The 26491-nt window shown below is 37.1% G+C and overlaps 1 protein-coding gene across 4 annotated transcripts in view; it reads right to left on the reverse strand.

Annotated features, from left to right (window-relative positions):
• KIF6 (kinesin family member 6) overlaps nucleotides 1–26491 on the reverse strand; it is a 148972-nt gene that overhangs the window by 69402 nt on the left and 53079 nt on the right. For all 4 annotated transcript variants that reach the window (XM_030500054.1, XM_030500053.1, XM_030500056.1 and 1 more), the window contains exons 11-13: nucleotides 14893–14998; nucleotides 13943–14084; nucleotides 11714–11842 (exon numbers count right to left, since the gene is read on the reverse strand). In XM_030500054.1, coding sequence (XP_030355914.1) covers nucleotides 11714–11842; nucleotides 13943–14084; nucleotides 14893–14998 — 377 coding nt within the window. The remainder of the gene's footprint in view (nucleotides 1–11713; nucleotides 11843–13942; nucleotides 14085–14892; nucleotides 14999–26491) is intronic.

Raw genomic sequence — 26491 nt, forward strand, 5'->3', positions numbered from 1 at the left:
TCATCTCTTCCCTATTCCTTTTTTTGAGTCCCCCTCTCCACTGCATTAGACATTATCACAGGAATTTAAAACCCAGCAAGTTTGAGTTAAGTTACTCAAAAGACCAAAGCAAGACCGAATTCACCCAATTGTTTTCTTTTTAACCTAAATATAAATTCAATAATTTAATACTAAAAACTACAGCTAACAAGTTCACTCATAGGAATATAGAAACATGTATCTCCTCTCATAGTTGGCACCCCTCAATCTATTCCTCCCTTCTAAAATTCAGAAAAAAGCAGACTTGGAACAGTGTGGAAAGCTAGTACTAGAAAGCTCTGGGACACCACATGAGAAGGCCAACAGAGAAGACACTTTTGAAACAATGGCCTGACCAAAGATCTTCCCTTTTGCAATACATGCAACCTCTAACAGCATGTCTTAAGGGGGCAGGACCCAAATGACTGACATTTCTAGGCCAAGGACTTTATTTCAGGAATACCTGCAAAGAAGAAATACTGTAGAACTGTGCCATTACATATACACAGAGACCACTTCTATTTCACAGAGAAGCAGTTACTTTTTACACCAGATTTGGATTCAAAATGGTCTAAAGTTGTAGCTCTATTCAGAGAACACTGCAGGAATCAAACCTGGGGCAATAAATGCATGTAAGAGTCTAGCAAAATCCTTTCTTTGAAAAAAGCTCTATTCAGTCAGTGCTTGTCAGTCGTAGATTAAAACACGTTTATTTATAGTATGTATTCAAATGAGAGTGGAGTCTAAAAAACTACAAATTTGTATTACAAATTCCTCTTCATGACTGGTACTGTAAGCTCTGAATAGTTCTTTCCATTGTTCTCATAATGCTGCGTAGTTATTATCTGGATTGAAATGGATATGTTAATCCTAATTTATATCCCAATCTCAAAGAAGTGCACGTCAAAATTTTTAATAAAAATCAAGCAGGTCACATTCCAATATACAGTCCTAATTGAAATCCTAATTGAAATTCTACCAGTATTCACTAAGTTCAGAAGCCCATATCAGGGCTTTTTTAATCTGAAAAAGAGGTTAAATTTTATATCCAGCTTGATTTAACCTTAAATTCACTTGAAGACATACCTAAGGAAAACACATGAGAGCTACCTGCAATGAATGGTTCATGAGGGAGGCCAGGCATGGGAAAGAGGTTCTTTTGACTTAACCTTGCTCTTAAAATAGTAAGGATAAATGCATAAAACTTCTAATTCACAAAGTATCAAAACATTAATTGAATGTTCAATATGTGATTAGATCTAACTGGTACCATAGAGAAACAACAACATGCTTATATATACCTCCTCAGAGACAGCATTAGTGGTTTACAGAACTCTGACAATAAATTCTGCTTGCTCATGCAATGACACAATGAATGTCATGACTGCCTTGCCTATCCACTTTCTGAGCACTTATCCTTTTTCTGATTAACCTTCTTAGCTTTACAGGCTATGCCCCCAAACTACAGACCCCCCACAAGAGTGGGAGATGATACCTTGTGCTATCCTCTTTAAGCTACATGGATGTTTTGATCATCAGGCCTTGATGGGGCACATGTTATGTCCAGAAAACGAGCATGTAAAATATTTAGCTGTAAATGTCAAAGTTCTTATTTTAAATACACACATGGCCATTCAGATAATAAAAGGTGATTGGCCACATACTCATACAACGACTAAAAACTGGAAGAACTATTAAATCTTTTGCTTTAACACTTCAGCTAAACACTAGTGATAGACAGCAACAAGAAAACAAACCGAACCACAAGTTATCAAACACCAGTCTGTGTTGGGGCTTTACACCTTCACATGAAGTAACCGATGCAGGTATTTCCAGCATTTTTATGCCCAGAAGGGGGTGCTGTCTGTTTTGGCAGTGGCACAGGAATGCGCATGCCCTTACATTAATGTCTAGGCGCTATCCTGATGTACTGCTATGATATTCCACCTCCAGGAATACAAACCTCACAGGAAAAATATTTAGAAATTCTTAAGAAAAAAGAATATAAAGAAGTTACACAAGCTGTCAAGGCAATTTAAATATAAAGGCCTCCAATGAGATCTCCTGAAAATTTGCACTGTACATGAGAAAACTCATCGATCAGCATAACAAAAAGCCATAAATAACATCTTAGGGTATGTTCTTTTACTGCCTGTCCTCTGGAAGCAAATACATCATAAACAGGGAATGGAAAATACATTTACTTTTATTCTTGGGGAAAAGAGATACACAGACACTTTCAAAAAGAAAAATATGCTTTTCAAAAAAAGATTTTTATCACTTTGTCACTTTATCACTTGGAGACATCCTGGATAGTATCTTCTGTATTGGAAAAAGTTAGTTGACTTCATTGTTTTAAAGACAATGATTTTGAGAGAGAATTAAAATTACTACTTCGAACTTTATTTTTATATCCCTTTCACTGACATTTTAGATGCATCTAAAAGACTGTTTTCAGCGTAGCTTGGTAGATGGTTACAGCCATAGATTTGTAAGACCAGCCCTGCAATGAAAATCAGTAGAGCTTTTGCCTGATCTAGAATTAAAAGCCACCAAACTTACTGCATAACATCATGGAAAACCAAATATCACCTCCGCTCTAATTGTATGGCTCATCTCCAATAATTTGTTTACTCTTTCACACAAAAGTAAACAATGGTCCAAATTTTCTCAACCTAAATACTGCATAACCATCTGTAGCATAATTTATGTTTTTAAAAGTATGTTTCTGAACTTACAATAATATCTGAAAACAAACAAAAAAAGGCACAGTTACTAAATAGATGTTCCAAGAGTTATAACTGTAAAAGACAGAAAGACGATACGTCAGAGAGAAGTGAACTGTACAATGTTTGATCTTTTCAGCAAAAGTATTCAAAACTTGAGAGCCCATTCTCACTGAGGCAAAAAGTCACAGCCTCACCAACCTCAATTGAAAAATTGTACAATAACAGAAGCATGAAACTTGCCTGAAACTTTGTGTGAAACTTAACCCGTTAAATGTATCGCAAATATCAGGAAAAAGTAGGGGTTTGTGGGATATGTCCAGTAATTTCTAGTTTGGTTTTATACTGAAATAGCATATTTCAGTTGCTGAGACTAGTCTCTGAAGACAGTATCTGTTTCTGTTAAGAACAAGATGTGAAAAGGCATTTTTTAGATTAAATACACAAACAAAAGCAAAACAGAACTCTAGACTATTTTATTATTTAGCAGAATTAGCAGTATCTACACAGAAATATCTAATAGAAAGACCTTCTAATCTTTTGTATTTTGTATGTATGCATACATAATGTGCATACAGTGGCTCTATTAAAAGGCACCATACTCTCTTGGGACTGATGTTCATAATAATAACAATATGGAAGAAGTTTTACAGATGCATTTGCCAAACTTGACAGTCAATCTATAAAGGAATTCAATCACTCTTCAAGTATGCAGAAACTTTCAGAAGCATATTTTACCTCTAAAGTATCAAGAGTTGAAGAGCCTCAGTCACAAAAGACCAAAACATCTTTAAGGAGTTAGTCTAAAGGATCCAATAGCATTTTTAGACAGCCAAAATATGGCTAATGTATCAGGAAGCCAAAAAGATTTGAAATAGTAGAGAACTTCCAGGGAACACTAGGTTACATTTCAGCAGACTAATCTGGATAAGAGAACAGTAAACTAGCATAAAAATACTGGAAAGTATCCCCATCTAAACAGACTCAAGAGGAAGGCAGTAAAAACTGCCAAAAGCATCTTTAACAAGCTTCCAAACATACGTTCCACATCAGAAGAGATTCCCAGCTGAGAAGTGGAAAGACAGACATGATGGGCATCTTAGAAAAACCAGAAATCTTTTGTAGAACTAAATAAATGTGGAGAAAGAAAAAGCTGTTGATGGTCATATAAGCAGTACATGGTTTTACATAACAGCATTCTCAATATAATAGATAATTAAGTTTCAACGTCTCTGAAAATTTAATGAAAGTACTGTAATAAACCACTCCCCACTCTCATTAAATCCTTAGAACTTACAAAATCTGCCTTTGATGTTGCAAATGGAGACTTAGCTCCAAAAAGCAAAATCTGGGCTTCATCGCCTAAAAATAACTCTGTTCATATTTATAAACGCTTAGTTAGGATGACAAAAATCATAACACACAGGGCTTTATCATGGAATACCAATTGCAAGAGCTCACTTTATTTTAAATCTTACAACATGTATTTATATTTCTTGGTAACAAAGAATAGTCATCTGTTGTTGCTTACATAGATGTTTCTAGAGAGCCTTTAACTTCTGAATGCTTTCATTTTTTACTGTTCGCTAATCTCAGCGAGTTCAGTTCAGTGTCCACACTCAACAAAACTCACAGTGGACTCACTGTGAATTCTGACGAAATAAAGCTCTTCGAAGCAGTACACGTAGAAGAACAGATTTTGAAAAAACCCAAACAAACCAAACAAACAAACTAAAAAAAGCAACACCAAGAAGTTACTCAAATCTCCTATAAATTCAGAGTTAGTCTTCTTGGTATTTCTTGCAATCAATGTACTTTTAGACAGACGAATTTTGTTCTAGAAACTACTTTGAATTTTAATTTTTACTTTTTGTTCATTTCACAAGATTAAAAAGGGAAATAAAACTGTGATCTTTAAGACAGTCAAAGTTACCAAAACATTAAAAGCACATTACAAATTAAAAACCTGCCACAATTACATGCTACAAAACGTGCCTGATGATAAATATGCCTTCATATTTATGACATAAGTTGGAGCCTTAGCAATACATCTTTTATCTGGTGGCTTGAGATACCAGAAAATAACTTTGTAGAAGCAAATTCCTATAAAATTGTTCAAAAGTACATGCTGACTGTTAACATTTACTGAATTTATTTTGAAGGCTTTTTAAAATACCTAAAACTTAAGCAGTGAACTCTGATACTTCCTGCTTGGTCCTTAAACTTGTCAATAATGAAAAATATATTGTAGCAAATAATCACTTTACCTTATAGAAGACATTTAATACTTAAGAAATTGGCAAAACACATCTTGTTTTAAATATTAGTTACAAAAGTTTAACAGTAGCAATGACATATTCACTACGTCTTACTAAAAGCTGGTAGAAGTTCAAGTGGAGAGAAAATTGAATATATACTTTTACCTGGACCTGTAACAGAAAATGTAGCACATACTTTCTTTTCTGACTAATGAGAAACACCAACAGTAAGTCTGAACAACACCCTAAATGAACCAGTGAGCTGTTTTGCTGACCAAATAGTAATAAAATGGGTAGATCTGTTTGCTGACAAAAGACCTGCCATGAGCACAGTGCCAAGAGTCTGTCCCCCAATGTCCCAAAGCACTACCAGACACAGGAAAGACTCCAAGAAACGTAAAAGTTTGCTAAGCACTTAATTTTTCTGGAGAGTTGAGACCTGCCTTTTTCTGAACTGCAGGACATAGATTCTGGTGGAAAACCTCAGTCAATTCTTTCCATCAGGGAGCTTTCTGTGGGTTTTCCAACAATAGAAGGAAGCTTTCCCCCCAAATTATTACATAAATATTTAAAATAGCCAAGATAAATATTTTGAGAAGTCTTACTTCAAGATGAAAATATTTAGCTTTCAGAATTGAGCAGTTGGTGTGTTATCATCACTACTTTCCTGCTATTCATAATCACCATCGGTTTATAGAAACCATCTCTCCTACCTTTCATTTTAAAGTCAGCTTGTCAGTCCTTTCAGTAGGAATGCTCTTTTTTGTACATGCTTGCATAAAGCCTAGCAAAAAGTGATTTTAAACCCTGAATGGTATACATAGCAGCTATGTTCTTCAACAAACTCTCAAAAAACTTACAACTTCTCAATAAAAGATAATGGCTAAAATTGGTCAAAACATGATCCTAATAAAACCTTTTGTGACAGTAAAATAATCCCTCTCAAATCCATCAACATATACAACTGTTTGAAGCTCTTACTAAGATTTATTGTGTCTTTTGAATGTCACAATATTCACACTGTTTTCTGGTAACCAAACTGTTGATATTTCAGGAAAAAAACCTAATCCAGCAGGATTAAAAATGGTATGATATGTCTCTTACGGAATTAAGCTAAAGCAAGTAGCAGTCTGAGACCTATTTCAAAATAAGACTTATCTGTACAGAAGTGATATAATATGATAAAAGTAAAACGCAACAAAATATTTATCACTCCAGTGACATATATGATGAAGTCTGATGTTTTCCTTCATTCATTCATACTTTGACTTATCCTGAAACTTTGTAATTTGTAATAATTGACACCATCTCCAGAGAATGATTATATATAGTTCTACATTTGAATTTGGACTTCACATGCAATATCTCTACCAGATATGAGTTATGAACTAAAGCTGCAGTAGAGACTTTACGATGAACTAAATTATTGTATTAAAAATAAAATCATTGAGGAATTTGTAAAGCTCAGGTTATTATGCCAATAACTTATCTTTGCATTTTCTGGAATGCTCATCTGAAACATAAGTTAAATTCATAGCCAGACACTTATGTCTGTTTCAGATTTATGAAAGATACTATGATGCAATAAATAGCACCTACTGAGTATGTTAGTATTTTGCTCACTCTTACTCATGTAGCTATGGGTTTATACTTCAGAATGTTCTGTGATGAAGATGGGTATTGAAAAGTAAGTTCTCCCCTTTTGTGGTGTAATGCTTGGACTAAGATAAAAAGTTCTGGTCTGTTCATTGTAAGCTAACTGTCTTATGCAATCCATAAAACCTCCCCAGTGATGGGAGCTGGCTTGCCAAAATGTCAGCAGCAAGCAGCCTTCCACTGCTTCCAGGCAGCCTACCTACCACTCCCTCTTAAAAGAAGTTTTTTGGGATCCAAGAAAAACAAATCTATCAGCACATAAACTGGTATAATTTTAGCTGAAGAATTCAATGCTATTTAACCCAATGTAATCAATGAAACCTAGGACATTAGTAGAACACGGCACTTGTGTTTTTCTCTGCTCTAATCATCAAAGAGAACATCCTAATACAGGCTGTAATATACAATGAAAAAAAACACAACACAAAACACAGCAACAATCCATATGCCCAATTTCAGTCCTTCTTAATAGGAAGGACGTGTGTTCAACAGTATTTTACTAATGACATAATTTTGTATATGAGCCCTGATAGTTAAACAAGCAATTAAAGACATACCTGTTCAGAGAAAATACCATTTAACATTAAACCAACTCTTTATAACTTAGTATTTATTAGAAGTTGGAAAATATGATACAATGGGACCCAAAGACCTACTTGGAAATAAAATTTGGGGTGTTAGGTTTTGTTTCTCTTTGTGTTTGTACAGTCATTACTATTAAAGGCTGCTACTTAGAATTTCAGATATCCAGGAGGTGGAGAAAAGATGGAATGTACAGGAAGGTAAATACTATGTTATGTCAAGCCTTTGAACACGTACTATATTCACCAAGCTTCTTCTGTAAGAGCATACACATTTAATGTAGGATGGACTTACAAAATCTAAAAATCATGTTGGCATGCTGATATAGATATGCGCACTTCTAGAAGTCGTTCATTCACCTTCCAAGTCAGCCTGCTATGGGACAAATTTGGTCCAGGAGCTGTTTTACTGCTGTGATGAGCTCAAGATAAAATTTTTCCTCTTAACACAGATTACCTCATGCTCAGCAGTGAAACAGTATGTCTGCATTTCTCCTGCTTTCATTGTCTGGATAGGGTAGACTAGAAACTTGATTACCTATAACTTTCAATGCAGGAATCATATGGGGAAAATAGTAAAAATAAGTTTCACTATACAGAGCTAGCAGTTCTATCAGGTAATACATATTTTACTATACAGAGAAACAAAATTTGCCTCCACAAGGCTGACTCTATTCATATAATTAATCTACTTTTCATAAATTTAGCAGCATAAATTGCTTTTTCTGATGAACAGGGTAACACATGAGTAAGTCTGGAGATTTTATGATGCAAAAGCACCAGCAAAGCTAGCATGAAATTATTTTATTACAGAATGTTGGAACTGGATGATCTTAAGGTCCTTTCCAACCCTAACCATTCAATGATTCTATGACATGCAAGATCAATCTAGCCTAGTATCTGGTATGGTAAGGGGCAGCATGGCAGTGTTATATAACTCTAAAGAATATGTGAAGCACCCACTGTAAAAATCCATGACAAACTTCTGCAGGATTCCTCCTGATTTTTATTGCTGGACTGATATAAAACATGAAGAAAGGTTTTTAACATACTATCTTTCACTAGTCTTCTTTTTCCTTTTTTTTTTTTTTTTTTTTTTTTGAATTTTAAGCAGTATTTTATGCTTAATTGTTGACTGCTCAGTTTAATCAACAGCCTCTTGTGTGGGATTGTGTTGTGCCTTTTGCTAGTCTGATCATGTTAATGACTTCTTAATTCTCCTCCTGAATCACATATTTAAAACAGTGGAGAGCTTAAGAAGGGATTTTCCCTTTGCAGAAATCAGGATAACTAGGAGCTTGCAAGATTTCAATTTCTAATTATTTCAGCACTCTGTTCTTAGACACAGTTCTGGTTCTTTCACATGTATGCAGCTCATGATATACAACTTCTGTATATTCATTTGTTCCTTCTAACTTCTCTCCCGCTCACTGTGTATGATGATTTCTTTCTCATACCCGCATGCAATCTCCTCTACAATAATTAATAGGGTCACAATCCTACTAAAGTTTTAGAGTACTCAAACAAAATTTCAACTGTGACAATTGGCTGCTAGCTCAATTACTAAGCAATCTTAAAAGATAATTGGCAACCTCTAAATAGTTAAAAAAAATCCATTGACACCAGGACACTAGCAAACTCTGAGTTTCTACTTTCCAGCTGTCTTGTCTGAATCTCAACGTGAAAATTCTCAGCTAAAAAAATCCTCACAAAATGCATAAAAAATAGTATACAGAAATCTAAGTTTGAATATGTAAAAGTTATATACGATAATCTAGGATGAGGCATGTTCTTTACTAACAAACACAGAAGCACTTCCAGAACCTACTGACACCATCAAATCTTTTTATTTGAACAATTCAACTAGAAAATTAAGAAAACATGCAACTATGCAACATAAATCTGCCTACAGTTACTGGAAGTTGTTTTATATGGATCTTGAAACTAACAATTTGCAGGAATATTGTTATTTATTGTCATAAATAACTAGCTCAGATGATGTGAGGAAAGATAACTGCAATGCTTAACAGTTAACCTTTTTCAATTAAGCACTATAAAAACTCAACGCAATCCATGCGAACTGGTTAATATAATTTACACGGTTTGAGTTGCTGTTTCTATTGATTTAAGCACAAACTTAAACCCTGTGGTAATCCTTGTGTAGCTAAAGCGAAGCATATCCTTAAAATCTTGTAAAATCAGGTTCTAGGAATAGTTTCAGGTAGTTCTGAAAATTTAGTATGCAGAATACATTTTCCAAAATATTAACAGTAAATATTACTAATACCTCCGTATTTTTTAAAACTCCCTCTTCTGGAATCTAATTTGAATATTTAAGCTCATCTTTTAAGGTGCATGATTCAGTATTTATAATTTTGGGGGTTACAACATAAGCATCTGGAATTTCTTTAATAACCATATTGATTGAAGAGTACCAGACAATATTAGAAGAATTAGTTATGAGTCCTGATGAAGACTATGGTAATTCCTAACTCCTGAGAAGAACATTTCATGCTTTTACTATGGTCCCTATCAAAACTCTTTCCCATTCTTTCACAAGTCTCCCCAGCCAGCTGACAATCTGATTGCTGCAGTAGGCTGTCAAAAACTCATCATGAGAAAGATTTTCAAATCCATACATAAATTGGAAGGTTAAAAGGAAAACCTTAAGTCAGAATATGTATTTGGTGGATATCAGAGTATTAAAATTACTTATTTGCAAATAACTTATTTTGCTATGTAGGTTGACCACTATGCTTTTCCAGATGGTGTTCTTTTTTGCTTCATTCTTCGGTAGACCAAACAGGATTAATCAAGTCTGAAGCATACAAATGTGTTCATGTCTGAGTCCAATAGGAAGGAGAGCTATATCCTAGCCATTAGCAGAAGCCTAAGACCTTCTGGCTGCCAAGGAATGCGCCAATGTATCTTTGCACTGTCATAGCTTTATAATAAAACAGAAAAATAGTAATATTCACTTGAAGGTTTATGATACTTTGCAGCCAAGGATCTCAAAACAGTAACTTGCCTACAAAGAAAGTGGAGTGTTTCATATGGATACAGAGGGTTTTTTCTTCATTTGATATTTATCTGTAATTTATAGTCCCCTGGTGGTTTTGGGGTTTTTTTGTTTGGTTGCATTTTGGGTTTTTTTTATCATGTTATCATGGAATAGACTGCTTGTCCTAATACTGGATTTCTTTTTACTGACTTTGACCCTCAGAACTTTTCTCTCATCCTTCCCCCCCCCCCCCCCCCCCCCCCGCCTTGAGCCCTCTGGCCTTAAAATTAACTATTACTATATATTCTTAAATACTTATATAAAGTATAAGTACACAGTGATACCTTTTCCAACATTTTGTGACAAACTCTCTGCATATGTTTACAAGTGTTACATAGTGAATTTTACTCAAACATGTTTCTTGGTACCATGGAGAATCAAACTGTGAAAACACTACAAACTGATTTGAAAAATATATAACTTCCAGTCTACAAGAACTTAAATATAAATATTACAATATGAAGATAAATATTGAAGCTTGTTACTTTCAGAATTTTAAGAAATAAAACAAAGGAAAGAGAAAAAATCAAGTTATTTATATATTAGGTAGCAAACACTGTCATTTTCAAAGACACAAAGGCATAAAAGAGCCTGGACACTCCGTTATATTCTTGCAGAGACAATCGGTGTCCTGAGGTCAGATTTAAGGGATACTGGCAAGGCTGTATGTGTTGTATTATTAACAGTGTTTCTACTGCTTTTTTAATGTCTGTCATTCTAAGTATTCCCTGAGGACAACAACATAAGCATTTTAAGAAATAATGTTTTAAGGCATATCATTATAACAGATATACATTATGGAAGATTGTAAGCCCAAATGCCGCCAACACTACTGGAATAGACTTGTAGCTGAATGTCAGGCCATTTTATGGAATGCAGAGATATATGGACACCTTATATAGTCCAAAAATAACTCAAGCAACATGACCAAAAACTTTAAAAATAAATTAACTAAAAGTGAACCTAAGGAAGGACTTTCATGTTTTACACTAAGCATCCTTGTTATTGAGGGCTTCATCAGCTTCATGTCCACATGGAATGACATATCTGACCCTGACTCAAAAGTGATTGAAAAGAGGACTGGAAAGAGGGTAATTGATTTCCAGCTACCTTCAGAATGAGAAAACCATATAATGTGCAATCCAATCATATAAAAAAAGTCTTATCTCAAAACATACTACCTTCTAATCCCAGACAGATGTCCATTTAATACTCATTATCTGAACAGGATGGGAATCAAGCACATTTCCTTTTTCTTATTAAATAAATACAATACTTCATCATTGTGGCAGATTCCTTGTGCCAACCATCTGTGCCAAATAATTATTTTTTCAATGAACAGTATTTGGTATGCTCACCTATTAAATTTTTAAGAATACTGGCTTTAAGAGATAAAAACTTGTTATCAGTTACCTACAGACAAATAGTAACCATCTGCTGATGAAGGCACGGCACATAGTATACCAGTAGAGGCAGCATTAAGCTGGAAGTGAGCATCTTGTGCTTTCTTTTTTTCTTTTTTTAGCATATTTACCAGAATGTCTGCAAGATACATTAAGGAAATTATTAAGGACCTCTTTCTTATAAAGCAACAATCATTTTGTTTATCCCTAAGCCTTTTATTTATTTGTTTAGTTAGTTTACCAACTGGAACTATTCATATTATGGAAGCCTATATGTGAATGACATATTCTTTGAAATTATATTCATCCACCTTAGTTTTTCCAAACAGCAGATTCATTCTTACTAAATAGTAGTAAAATCACACATTGACCACAGTTGTTGATCTCATTCTGATGTCTGGTAAAATGTCTGAACCCATGTCTGATAAAAGCATTTACAGACAAACAGGAATTAAAACTCTAGTATCTTATTGCCATTGTGTGAGACTTTTTTTTTTTTATTTATTCGTTTTATTTGTTAAACTCTGTGATAAACAAAATTTCCAAATAAAAGAAAAATAACCTTTTAACTTGCAGGTTACTTGGCAAGTGCATCTCATCTGTAAGCTTTTCACGATAAGGTTTACCAAAATGTCTTCACAATAAAGTTTACCTGTTCCTATGGAACAGGTCTATAGGAAACTTCTTCCAATAACACTATGTATTTACTGGAAATATATTTAGTAAAAATATATTTTGCCTAACAGTTTATAGAGGGCTTATAATAAAAAATCCTATGTGCATTCAGCCAAAACCACAGAAGTCCCTGATTTGCTATGCTATTCATTATAATCCTAATTAATCTTCTAAATGAACAGCAGAAAATATAAGCAGTCTTTGAGGACTATTATTAGCTGGACTAGGTAGTAACAATAGAACATTTTACAATTCAGTTGCTGCAAGAGTTCCTAGCTACTACAGGCAAGCAGGACCTCAGTTATTGACTAAACAGCTTTCATGCTTCCCACCACTTCATCACATTAGACATGTCATTAATTTTCTAATGCTGACGTACAGCCACTCAGTAGCTGCAGACTCGGTAAATCAGTGTTGCGTTCAAAGTCTTAGTTCTTACATTCTTCCTGCATAACTCAAACATGGATTTACATCAGTTGTACTTCTGCAAACAAAGCTGTATATATCTATCAAGCACAAGTGCGTCTGATTGAGATGTTTTGCTTTTCTTAAAAATAATATTAAAATTGAAGATTTTTTTAAAAAAAATCTTAGTGTTATAGCTAACCATATTTGAAAGTGTACCTTGGAAAATGAACATCTTATCTTCTGTAACAGAGCAGAAATAGCAAAGCTTTCCTGCCACCGCAATTCAGACTGGGAGCATGCTACACCCTAATGTAAAATGCCATTCTCCTTCAACATATAAAAATTGATCCAGAATCATTGAACACAAAGAATGCACCTGAGTTTGCTTTTTATTAATAACTGTGAAAGAATCTCTGTTACCTATAAACTCAAAACAAAACCCAAACTATTTTTTTTTGGTTCTCTGCCATAGTCAAATTTAGCCACCAAGTAGCCAAAAAGTTAGGGACATAGTGATGCTGCGGTCTTGCCCACACTCAACCTGTTAAAAATAATTCCCACCCATTGCGCAACAGTGCAGCTACTCGTGTTTCCTGTGAGGCAGTGAAATGGACGGCTGAGCAGTTTAGTATTTTTATATGTAAAAAGCTTCAGCTTTAATTTAAATTTTAAATTTACATGTAAAAAATACAAGTTTAATATTTGTTCTAAAGGCAATAGTCCAATAGTCCCCAAAGTAGCACTTCATTTGGCTAAAAATAACACTTACAGGAAAATCTATTCTTTGTAAGGTAATAAATTGGTCTTTATATAGTAACAGTTTCCGATTCTAAAAAATGGTTTAATTTGCTCGAGGAGAATGTTTTAGACGTGGCCTGGTCCACAGTATTTGGATCTTGGCTGGACCATTCTAAAACCAAGTGGTGCTTGGATGCAGGATTTTGGTTTGAGTCACAACTGAAATAGAAGCAGGTGCAAAGCAGGAGTCCTGCCACATAAAAGCTGGGAACTGAGTAATTGCTTTAACACAGTGGGGTCAGTAGAGAGAATTTCCTTCCAGGCAGCTAATGCCCATCTCACACACACAAAAACCATCACAGCCAGACCAGCTTAAAACCAAATTTTTTTTTTTTCCCCCCCCCCTCACAAAGGATACTGATTTCATTGTCTCTTTGCTGCAGAAGTTCTTTCAGTTTTTTCAATTCTTCTTCTTCTGCTTCTTTGTCAGTGTCTTTTTCTTCAGAGATGTGTTGTGAGAGCTGTTTTCTATCAGAAATCTTTGAATGATTCATTAGTTGCTATTAGAAGAAACAAAAAAAAGCACACTCTTTTAACTTTACCTCCAATTAGGTATTTACGCTACCCTAAGAGTGTCCAACTGTGGTAGAAAAGGTAAGGGCTTTCTAGACTCTTGACAGAACAAAATCATGCCACTCATTGACTTTAAGTTATACGCACTTTAAGTGCATATATGCACTTGACATGTGGGACAAGTTGTATTTGTTGATCTTCACTACCAAGAGTACAATTTACTCTTTCTACACATAAATTCCGCTGTTCTCTGGTATTACAGAACTTTCATTATTAACATTGTAATTAAAACCTAATTATTTAAAGACAATAAATTAAGATCAGGAATGTGTACATTATTATACTGGAAAACTATATACCAAAATACAGAAGTTTATCTTATCTTCTATTGCTTTCCCTATTAATTTCACATGTTCTTCCTAGTTTAAGCATACCTTGTCTGCTCAATGATTTAGGAGAGCTTACAACACTGTCAGGAAAGTTAGTGTAACAGATTCAGGGATATGACGTTTTTATTCTTCATTTTACGTCTTTCAACATAGTTTGTCCAAAATAAAGCCTCCATAGTGCTGGGAATACATATGGATACACAGAGATCGTTGCTGGGGTTTCCACAAAATGTCACTGAATTTTTCCAACTAAATTTCAAATTTCTATCAGTCCTCTACGTTCGCTACAGTTCAATTGTTTTACTCTTTTCCAATGCCTCTCAACTGTATTCCATTTTTTTTAACACTTTCCAACCCTGAATGTCTTCAAGTTATTTTCAGTGCCATCTAGGTTTAAAAGAAATACCTTCATATGAACGAAACAATACTTGATCTTGCGCATATCAGCACCAACGTCCAAAGTGCTATCAGGATCATTATCTTCGAGAAATGTTTCAATCAATTCATCCACCCTGAGAAATATAAAGAACTTTTAAGGGAAAAAAAAACCCAAAAAACACAAACATGCAGACAACAATGTGGGGTTATGTGTCAAATACAATCCAAGACTTGCGAAGTTGACTTACATTGGTAAGCTATTTTCTTTCAAGGTCCATGCAATTTAAATACACTTTTGCTCCTGATACAGAAACCTGGATTTGATACTGTAGATTCTACACCTCCACATCAGAACACACTGGTACATGCTAAGGACTACTTCTAGAACTAAAAGCATCTAAGAAGTAATCTTTTTCTCATTTATTTTAAAACCTTCTGTTCTTCTACCATCTCATAATTGAAAGATCTAAAGCCTGCCTTCTCAGAAGACTAAATATTTGGAGGCCTTGGGCATAAAATTTTTAAATATATACGATTATTTATGCAAAAGAAACATCTACTTCCTTTCCTATTACAAGAATCAGCAGATAGCACAGCTTTCATACATAGAATTATCTGCTCCAGTCACCAAGCACAGCAATTTATCTTTTGATACAGATATTTATAGATTTCCAAAAATCTTACTGCTCTTCTTCTGACTAATGGAATGTAGTTAGTATTTTATTCTCTTGCAATTTGTTCTTATCTAACAAACATCTGATAACATCTTCCATTAGAGAGAAGCAATTGTTATTTTGGTAATTCAGTCTTTATAAGAAAATTTGGCACAGAAAAGCATCCTCTTGCTTTTTCAAAACCAAAATAAAATATTTAGACTGGATAGCTACACAGGCATAATATACCATGCCTTTGGGCTGGACGTCACAGTTGTGTGGATAAAGACAGATTTTCTCTTGCACGGTCTCACTACATCTCCAGGTCTTGCATTCCAGGATTGCATGGCAGAGCATTCTCGAAAAAAAGGGCAGAGGATTTCTAAATCAAAACTAGCCCTCAGCCCACTTACTAAGGCAAATTTCTGGAAAATAGTAAGTGCAAGTTCAAACTCTCTCAACTGGTTTTAGATTAAAGGCTTCCTGGTTCCTGATAAATCTTATTACCATTAACATAATTCTATGATTTTAAATGTTTACTTAGATTATTACCCTCAGAAGATTAATTTAGGTTCTGAACCTGAGTGAGCTAAAGTATCTAAGGTGCCTGCACCAAGTACCCAACTGCCCGAGAAGGGCCGGTGTTCAGGACCATCTCTGTGCCACATGTTTCTTTTGGACTAGTTGAGCTAGTCCACAATTAATACGCAAGTCTTCTGAATGTCACTTAATAGTCATTTATCCTCTTCAGTTACAGGATTGGGAATCTTGTTGCCATTTGATTATCTTAATCACTTTTCTGTTACCACATACAGAAATTTCAGGCATTTTAAGTATCTAAAGTTGAGCCTGAAGTAGGTGGTCGGGATATTGCCCTGCTTTGTAAGACTTCTATTATTGAGATTCCTCACATGACTATATACTGTAGTAACAATTCCCTGCTGGAGGGTGAAACAAGACACACAACAAACAGAAAAAAAAAAAGAAAATAATTCTTTTCAGGTGATAAATATCTGAAAATCAGTAGCTGTAAGACTGGAATAAAAATTGGAAAACATAACAGAGAGTTTTGGTTATTTATCTCCTTCAGAGTTCACCATGGTGAAGTGTCAATTCTCAAAGCAGGAGGAAAAGATGAGAAAAGTAGAGAACAACCTTCAGTTAGTTTCAGATAAGCTACACTTTCCCATTTTCATTATTTCAGTCAAAGAAACAAATGTTGTCTATACCATTCATCATATGTGCAAAATTCACAACTTCTGAATTTATAGAACACTCCCTGAAGTCCATGTGACCTGTACATGCGGAAGGCTTAAATGGGAAAACAGTTAAAGAAAAGTATTAGTTACAAAGGAATTGCTGGCATTGACTTGCTTCTCAAGTTAAGAGACTATAAAAATTAGTGGGTAAAAGAGAACAAAATTTTACATATTGATACATGATTTTTTCCTGCATGAAGAGTCCAACACAACAGAGGCCAAGATCAGATAAGAGATTATTCATACTCTCTGCAGACACACTAAGCACAATGAGCAGGAGAATTAATCCTTTATATGTGGAAGCAGGCATTTGTATAAGCATTGGGAAGAGAGAAGCATTTATATTACTAATGAGAATGTGATTCATTCACAGAGAATGTGATACAAACACAGAGAAAGTCAGTATTTGTCACTGTCTTAAGCACCTTACTGATTTCAGTATGAGGAAAGAAGTAAAAAAAAAAAGTGTTTTACAACATGACTCTCTAGAATGAATACGTGAAATCATTTCTAAAAATGCACCTTTGATCTTGAACTGGAAAATAGACAGGAGATATTTTAACCTTACTAAGATTATCTTTTTGCCAGGGTTTTATCCATACTCAGATTATGACCCATTTAGGCTATGGGAATCAATCAAGAAACTACACTAACTTGCACTATTACCATTACCAGAATAACACTGAGCAAAGTTAAAATATTTCAAGAGGAAAAAAAAAAAAAAAAGAACATGTAGTTCTTGTAAAATAATGCTCTATTTTTTTGAAAATTATTATTTGCCAGTCAAGAGTCAAGGTTCATTTGTTAAGAATAACAAATTAGACAAGCTGCAGTTACAGACATGAGCTGCTATTTCCTCTCTCTTACATTACCTTTAATGTGTTTGGCATTCTTGAAAAAACACAACAGCCCAATTCATTTGTTTTGATTCCAAAGGACTACATAGAAGCCAAAAGATATTTGAGCACCAGAAGACTGAGTCAAGTCTCAAGTAGCAGAATGTAAATCAGAAGTTATAACCAATTCAGCCTCCTTGCCAATTGTAGCAGAATCTTCAGTGTATTTTTTGATAAACTTGTAAAATTTCACCTCTAAGAATTAGAACAAGAACAGACCAACCTAGTCTAAACACGATGAACAAGACCAAAATAAATAATCAAAAAAAGAGCAACCATGATAACCCTCACAAACACCAGCAAAAGAAATCACTGCATCCCTCACATTTTTTTAAGTTTGTGTGTAAAAATTACCAGAACTCTTCTAAAATAAACAGAGTCTGACAACACCCTGGATATTCTGGGACTCTTCCAGTATACTGAAGTATTAAATAAAGGTAAAAAATGAACTGACAATGTGATACAGATGAAACTTGAAATTTCTCTTCTCAATGAACAGATCTTAGTTAACTGAACCATTATTTTTCAAGTGATTTATAGAATCACAGAACTATAGAATGGTTTGGCTTGGAAGGGACCTTAAAGCTCATCTAGTTCCAACTCCCCAGTCATGGGCAGGGACACCCTCCACTAGACCAGGTTGCTCAAAGCCCCTGGTTGCTCAAAGTCCAGCCTGGCCTCGAACACTGCCAGGGATGGGGCAGACACAACTTCTCTGGGCAACCTGTGCCAGTGCCTCACCACCCCTATAGTAAAGAATTTCTTCCTAATGTCTAATCTAAGTCTATCCTCTTTCATCTTAAAGCCATTCCCCTCTTGTTGTGTCACTCACTACATGTCCTTGTCAAAAGTCCTCTCCAGATTTCTTGTAGGGCCCCTTTAGGCACTGGAAGCTGATATAAGGTTTCCCCAGAGCCTTCTCTTCTCCAGACTGAACAAGCCCAACTCTCTCAGCCTGTCTTCATATGAGAGGTGCTCCAGCCCTCTGACCATTTATACAATAGTTAGATTTGCAGTTTTACAAATAGAAAAAAACAACGCTAATTCATTTCCGGAGATGTTCACAGAATAAAGGAGACAATAAAGAATCATTGGAAGAGGGGGAAAAAAAAAAAAGGACAGAGATGGGGGGGGTTGGGGGGGGTGGGGAGAAAAAGAAATACTGACTGCACATTTTCTTTTCCCTAGCATATATTAGACCAGGTAGATCTCCTTGCTAGGTGACTACAAAACACAGGACAATATAATTCTACAAGATTAATATCCTTTTCCTTCTCATATTCCTGACTCAAACAGTTTATTATATTTATCTCTATAAATATCCATAAATATATGAAATAGATGAAAACGAGAGCACAGAATTATATAAAATAGGTCTGTAAAAGAATAAAGAAATTCATACAATACATCTACAGTTATAATTCTGACACATTCTTTCTAGTAAAAACATCACACGGAGGCTGTAGTCATCCTCTTATCAAAAGAGGCAGAGTGAGAAAATCCTTTTTTTAAGTAAAGGAGAGCCAAAAGGGCCTCTGGTTTCTATTACCTTCAAGAGATGGGTAATACTCCTTAGGAATAACAATGTCTTCTGAGGTAGTCCCCTAATCTATGATCTTTAGTTCTCTAACAGAGGAATGCATATCAAGCAGTTTTCTTCCAACCAAAGACTGTTGCAAGAATATATGCTGGCAAGAATCAAACCAGAAAAACAGCCCAGCTCTAAACAAACTTGGGCTTAGATGTCCAGGAGGAACAAGAAATCCACAGAGAACAAGAAATTCAGAGAACTCCCTAGCAAATGTTGCTTTATTGCCTACTCAGAGGCATGCATATGTGGCAGAGCAAGAGTAATTTGAAATCATGAGGTAAAAGGACAATGTCCTTTTCTGTTCACTTGCTGGGGCTCAGCCCTGAGACCATATACCTAGACCTTTCTTAGATGATTAGTATGTTCTATTTCCTGGAAAAGTTGCTAACTCTAGTTTCTTTTCAAAAATACCTGAGCAATCAATCCTTACACTTACTAATGACTAATAGCTTCTGCTATTATGTCAAAGATGGTGGTTAATATTTGCATGCCCTCTCAAAACAGAAATCAGGAAATAAAGCTGCCCACAGAAGGCAGTTTTGAAAATCAACTTGGAAAAAGAATGAGCATGCTTGGCACAGAATACATACTTGAAACATTTCTAAGTTCGTGACTGAGCTTTTCTTCTCCCCAAACATCACAGGCTGAATGTTAATTTCTCCACTACATCTATTGCCAAAAGTGAGTGGGAAATAATTTAGAAAAATCGAAGATGTTAGTGTACATAGGTTCTACGATATGGCTCAAGGTGCCAAGATAACTCATAAACTAGAAGCGAAGGAAAAAAGCCAAACACACTTTTGTTAAAGCTTACAATGAAAACCAGATAGGATCAAAAAGGAACAACAAACAACAAACAAACAAAACCATCAACCAGGAAACATACAACCCCATGGATACCTCATGGTATCCATGCACACCATTGCTTGCAATATGAGATTTCTTTTCTTTCTTGACTTTATGAATACTAGCACTACAGCAGTGCTTGACTTGATTGTTCTTATATAAGAGATGGACTACAGAAGAAATAATTTCCTGTTTTGGTATTCTATTTCTTTATTATCAACTTCCAAAATGAGTGTATTACAAGCCCTTTGCAAGACATCCATCAATAGCAAAAAGAACCAACCCAAAAACCTAGCTATGAAATAACAAAAAGCCTAGTAACAGATTTCTCTCACTCCCTGGAGCAGAAACCTGAATAAAGAGATGGTCTCCATACCATTATCTGAAGACCCACACCAGGAATTCTATTTCACACTGGAGACACCTTAAGAAAATACCCAGCCTCAGCCTTCTCCCTGCTCAGCTTAGAAAGGGGAATTGCACTCACCTTGATGGGAAAAAGCAATGATGGAAACTGCTTAATTAACTGAAATTCAATGAAATTACGGGGTTAGCTACAAACACAGAATTGAAAATTACTGAATTGTTTCCAGTGGAAATATGCAGCATGTATTTTCATTTCTAAATTTGATACTCATTTAATGGAAGATGGTCAATTGAAACTATTTAAATTTGGGGGGGTTTTGTTATACTGGTCAGCTACATCAGAAAAGGCTAAATTGATCTGAAATAGAAGTATCTAAACACAAGATACTTGCACTGAAAGTTCTGAACTAACATAAAAGCAGCTCTAAAAGTGTATTTTATAAGTGCTATAAGTGCTATAATCTCTATTTCTGTGCAGAAACAATTATTAAACTAACAGTCTTCCATTTGTTGTAGTTATTAGCATTAGCAAGCCAGCTGATGCATTCTTCACTACTTTCAGCACACTAAGGCTCTCAATAATATTTCCAAGCAGAACTTGTGCTAATCAAATCTAGAGCATGGATAATCATAACTAATTTCACATGACAGGAAAAAAAATATTTAAAATCAGTATCAGATGAAGATGTCTCTTCTAACTTCTAGAGACCAAAAATAATTCCCTATTTTTTCATAGAATCATAGAATCATAGCATCATAGAATCGTAAGGGTTGGAAAGGACCTTAAGATCATCTAGTTCCAACCCCCCTGCCATGGGCAGGGACACCTTGCCCTAAACCATGTGGCTCAAGGCTCTGTCCAACCTGGCCTTGAACACCGCCAGGGATGGAGCATCCACAACCTCCCTGGGCAACCCATTCCAGTGCTTCACCACCCTCACTGTAAAGAACTTCTTCCTTATATCTAATCTAAACTTCCTCTGTTTAAGTTTGAACCCATTACCCCTTGTCCTACCACTACAGTCCCTAAGGAAGAGTCCCTCCCCAGCATCCTTGTAGACCCCCTTCAGATACTGGAAGGCTGCTATGAGGTCACCACGCAGCCTTCTCTTCTCCAGGCTGAACAGCCCCAACTTTCTCAGCCTGTCTTCATATGGGAGGTGCTCCAGCCCTCTTATCATCCTCGTGGCCCTCCTCTGGACTCGCTCCAACAGCTCCATGTCCTTTTTATGTTGAGGACACCAGAACTGTACGCAGTACTCCAAGTGAGGTCTCACAAGAGCAGAGTAGAGGGGCAGGATCACCTCCTTCGACCTGCTGGTCACGCTGCTTTTGATGCAGCCCAGGATACGGTTGGCTTTCTGGGCTGCAAGTGCACACTGCCGGCTCATGTTAAGCTTTTCGTCAACCAACACTCCCAAGTCCTTTTCTGCAGGGCTGCTCTGAATCTCTTCTCTGCCCAGCCTGTAGCAGTGCCTGGGGTTGCCCCGACCCAGGTGTAGGACCTTGCACTTGGCTTGGTTAAACTTCATAAGGTTGGCATCGGCCCACCTCACAAGCGTGTCAAGGTCCCTCTGGATGGCATCCCTTCCCTCCAGCGTATCAACCGAACCACACAGCTTGGTGTCATCGGCAAACTTGCTGAGGGCGCACTCAATCCCACTGTCCATGTCGCCGACAAAGATGTTGAACAGGACCGGTCCCAACACCGATCCCTGAGGGACACCACTCGTTACAGGTTTCCAACTGGACATCGAGCCATTTACCACAACTCTTTGCGTGCGGCCATCGAGCCAGTTTTTTATCCACCGAGTGGTCCATCTATCAAATTGATGTCTCTCCAATTTAGAGACAAGGATGTCATGTGGGACAGTGTCGAATGCTTTGCACAAGTCCAGGTAGATGACATCAACTGCTCTGCCGCTGTCCATCAGTTCCGTGGCTCCATCATAGAAGGCCACCAAATTGGTCAGGCAGGATTTCCCCTTAGTGAAGCCATGTTGGCTGTCACCAACCACCTCGTTGTTTTTCATGTGCCTTAGCATGTTTTTCAGGAGAAACTGTTCCAAGATTTTGCCAGGCACAGAGGTGAGACTGACTGGTCTGTAGTTCCCCGGGTCTTCCACCTTCCCCTTCTTGAAAATGGGGGTTATATTACCCTTCTTCCAGTCATCGGGAACTTCACCTGACTGCCAGGATTTTTCGAATATGATGGACAGTGGCTTAGCAACTTCATTCGCCAGCTCCTTCAGGACCCGTGGATGGATTTCATCAGGTCCCATGGACTTGTGCATGTTCAGGTTCTTAAGATGGTCTCGAACCTGATCCTCTCCTACAGTGGGCCTAAGGTCTTCGTTCTCACAGTCCCTGCATTTGCTTTCCAAGACTTGGGTTGTGTGGTCAGAGCATTTGCTGGTGAAGACTGAGGCAAAGAAGTCATTAAGAACCTCAGCCTTCTCCAAATCCATGGTAGCCAGTTCTCCTGATAGCTTCTGGAGAGGGCCTACATTGTCCCTAGCCTGTCTTTTATTTGCTACGTATCTATAGAATCCTTTCCTGTTATCTTTTACATCCCTTGCCAAACTTAATTCTAGCTGGGCCTTAGCTTTCCTAACCTGGTCCCTAGCTTCTCGGGCAATGCTCCTGTATTCTTCCCAGGCCGCCTGTCCTTGCTTCCACCTTCTATAAGCTTCTTTTTTCCCCTCTAAGTTTCCTCAGCAGCTCCTTGTCCATCCATGGAGGTCTCCTGGCCCTCCTGCTGCACTTTCTTCTAGTCGGGATGCAACACTCTTGAGCACGTAGCAGGTGATCCTTGAATATCAGCCAGCAGTCTTGGGCCCCCCTGCCCTCTAGGACTGTATCCCATGAAACCTTACTAAGGAGGTTCCTGAAGAGGTCAAAGTCTGCTTTCTTGAAGTCCAGGGCAGTGAGCTTGCTGCACGCTCTTCTCACCGTCCTGAGGATCTCAAACTCAACCATCTCGTGATCACTAGAGCCAAGGCTGCCCTGGAGCGTTACATTTCCAACCAGTCCCTCCCTGTTGGTGAGCACAAGGTCCAGCATGGCACCTCTCCTCGTCGGCTCCTCTACTGCTTGAAAGAGGAAGTTGTCTTCCACACAATTAAGGAACCTCCTGGATTGCTTGTGCCGGGCCGTACCGTCCCTCCAACAGATGTCAGGATGGTTGAAGTCCCCCATGAGGACCAGGGCCTGCGAGCGTGAGGCTGCTCCTATCTGTCTGTAGAGCGCTTCATCCACAGAGTCCTCTTGATCAGGCGGCCTGTAACAGATCCCCACCGTAATGTCCCCCGTTGCTGTTTTCCCTTTGATCCTGACACACAAACACTCTGTTACCTCATCACCCATCCCCAGACAGAGTTCCATACTCTCTAGCCTATCACTGACATAGATAGCAACGCCCCCTCCCCGTCTGCCTGGCCTGTCTTTTCTAAACAGCCTGTAACCTTCCATTCCGACATTCCAGTCATAGGAGCCATCCCACCATGTTTCTGTGATACCAATGACATCATATTCCCGTAACCTTGCACACATCTCTAATTCCTCTTGCTTGTTCCCCATACTACGGGCGTTTGTATAGAGGCACCTTAGCCGAGCTCCAAATGAAGCCGACTCAATGGCTGGGGCAGCTGGAACATCTCTACATCTCTCCAAGCACTTATTACAGGTGCTGGCAACTGACCGGGAATGTTGGGATGGATCAATGCTCCCCTCCCCCAACACATCTAGTTTAAAGCTTTCCTGACCAGCCTGGCAAGCCTCCTACTAAAACAGCTCTTCCTCTTCTTTGTCAGACCAGCTCCACCAGCCTCCAGTAGATCTGGCCTCCCAAATGGAGCCCCATGTTCTAAATAGCCAAACCCCTGACTATGGCACCAGCTTTCTAACCATTTATTAACCTGCCAGACCCGCCTAGCTTTTTTAAGGTCCTCCCCTTTGCCCTGGAGAATCGATGAAAAAACTATCTGAGCTCCAGAGCCCCTAACCACCTCTCCCAGGTCTCTGTAGTCCTTCTTAATGTCCTCCAGGCAACTGCTGTCTATATCTCTAGCACCCACATGGACGACTAGAAGGGCGTAATAGTCAGCAGGACTTACTAGAGCAGGCAGCCTCTCAGCAACATCCCTGATCCGAGCCCCCGGCAGGCAACACACCTCCCTGGAGACTGGATCAGGCTGGCAGATGAGTGCCTCTGTGCCTTTCAAAGTAGAGTCCCCTACTTTTCCTTTTCTCTTGTATGTTGTTAGGTAAAGGAAGTTAGAGACCCTTAATTATTTATTATTAATGTTATTACAGTAGATGAAGCTTAAAAAGGGGATTTTTCATACACCTCTATTCTTCCTTTCACAACTGTGAGGTTCTGCCCTAGGAACAGCAGGCCTAATTTATCCTAATAAGATCAAGGGTGTGCTGAAGCCTACTGCCAGAACCCTGCTGTATTAGGAAGAATAGATTTTCCAACAGAAATTCCCCAAAGGAGGAAGAATATGAAAGTACCAAACAAAGACCCATTTTCTGTGGAAAACAGCAGTAAACAAAGAATGGGGTTTTCTTCTCAGTTCTCATCAGGAAAAAAACAAACCCAACCAAACCAGAAAACATGAGTAAAAAATTCCACAAACACAAAAAATTTTCTAAATGAATGCCAAGGGAAAAGTATCAAGTAATTTATGAGATTAATTTAAAACTCATTTTGATAGTGGTCTTTTATATGTTAACCTAGTACAAAAAGAAAGGTATGACAGTGCTGATCCAGGCGAGTTTGAATTACAATACCAGACTTTGAAAAGACAAGCTGTGTGAAGCACAAGTCTGTTCTTATGCTGATGCTGGGAAGCAAATTCACAGTAAACCAGTCATAAACAGTTGGTATGGAAAGATGTTAAACTAACAGTGCTCTCCGGTTAGCGACTGTGAATCAGGCCCAAATTCTTGGTCTAGCATTTCCTTCTTTATAGTTTTTGTGCAAATAATGTAAACACACACTGTACTGCAGCTCACAGCTTTTACATTATCAACTTAATTTCTCTTCTGTTACTTTGTGTCCTTCAGAAATTTTTTAATGAACCCTGCTTACCATTTAGACCACACATAAATCACAAAAGCTTTCAATCCACACTACTTTAAATTCCATACAATTTTTCTGATAGCCCAGCTCCCGAATGATTAGATGAGCACTTTGCTACTTCAGTTTCACCCATCTATTAAATACAGACTTCAATTTTTAAAGAAAGAAAATTGACTTCTGAATCAGTCATATGTTTGCCTGAACCAGGATGCAAATTACACAGCTGAAATGCATCAGAAAAGAACTCCTCGCCAACTGAGAGTATGTTTTTAAAGTTTAGAGCTCTCAATAGCATGCAGGATGCATGGTCTCAAAACACAGATTTGGAAGGACTCATTTTGACCTTTCTTTCTGTGCCATGATTCATTTCTGGGAGAGCTTGCCTTTTAATCCCCGATCACTGACACTGTATATTATGTATCGAAATTAAGTTCACTTAAAGAACAATGAATTTTGTGTGTTAGATGTGAACTCTGACAAGCAAAATGGAAATCCAAGTTTATGAAAAATAGTAAGCTGCAAACAAAGAAGCTACTCAAACACTTGCAGTAATGAGAGAGGTTGCTTCAATTAAAGTAGCTTGTTTATCTAGACTTTTGCACTAGCTTTTCTATTGGTAACATACTCCATAGCAATTTCCTTATATATTAATTTTGAAAATTATCTTTAAGGTTTTTTATGATGTCTATATTACTAAAAAAAAGTAACTCCATATCTCCACAAATTTTACGAATCTATCTAAAAACACATGATACTTGAAGCAGAATTGTCATTATATTTAATAAGAGCCATCCACATAAGTTAGCTTCAAGCATGCATCAGTATAGGAAGACCATGGAAATTTTATCAATAATGCTGTGGAGGACAAGAGAAAAAAGAGAAGGTATTTCCAGGCATTGTTTTCATGCCATACTAATAGCATGAAAAAGA

Source organism: Strigops habroptila, chromosome 10 (assembly GCF_004027225.2).
Source record: "Strigops habroptila isolate Jane chromosome 10, bStrHab1.2.pri, whole genome shotgun sequence".
Lineage (NCBI taxonomy): Eukaryota > Metazoa > Chordata > Aves > Psittaciformes > Psittacidae > Strigops > Strigops habroptila.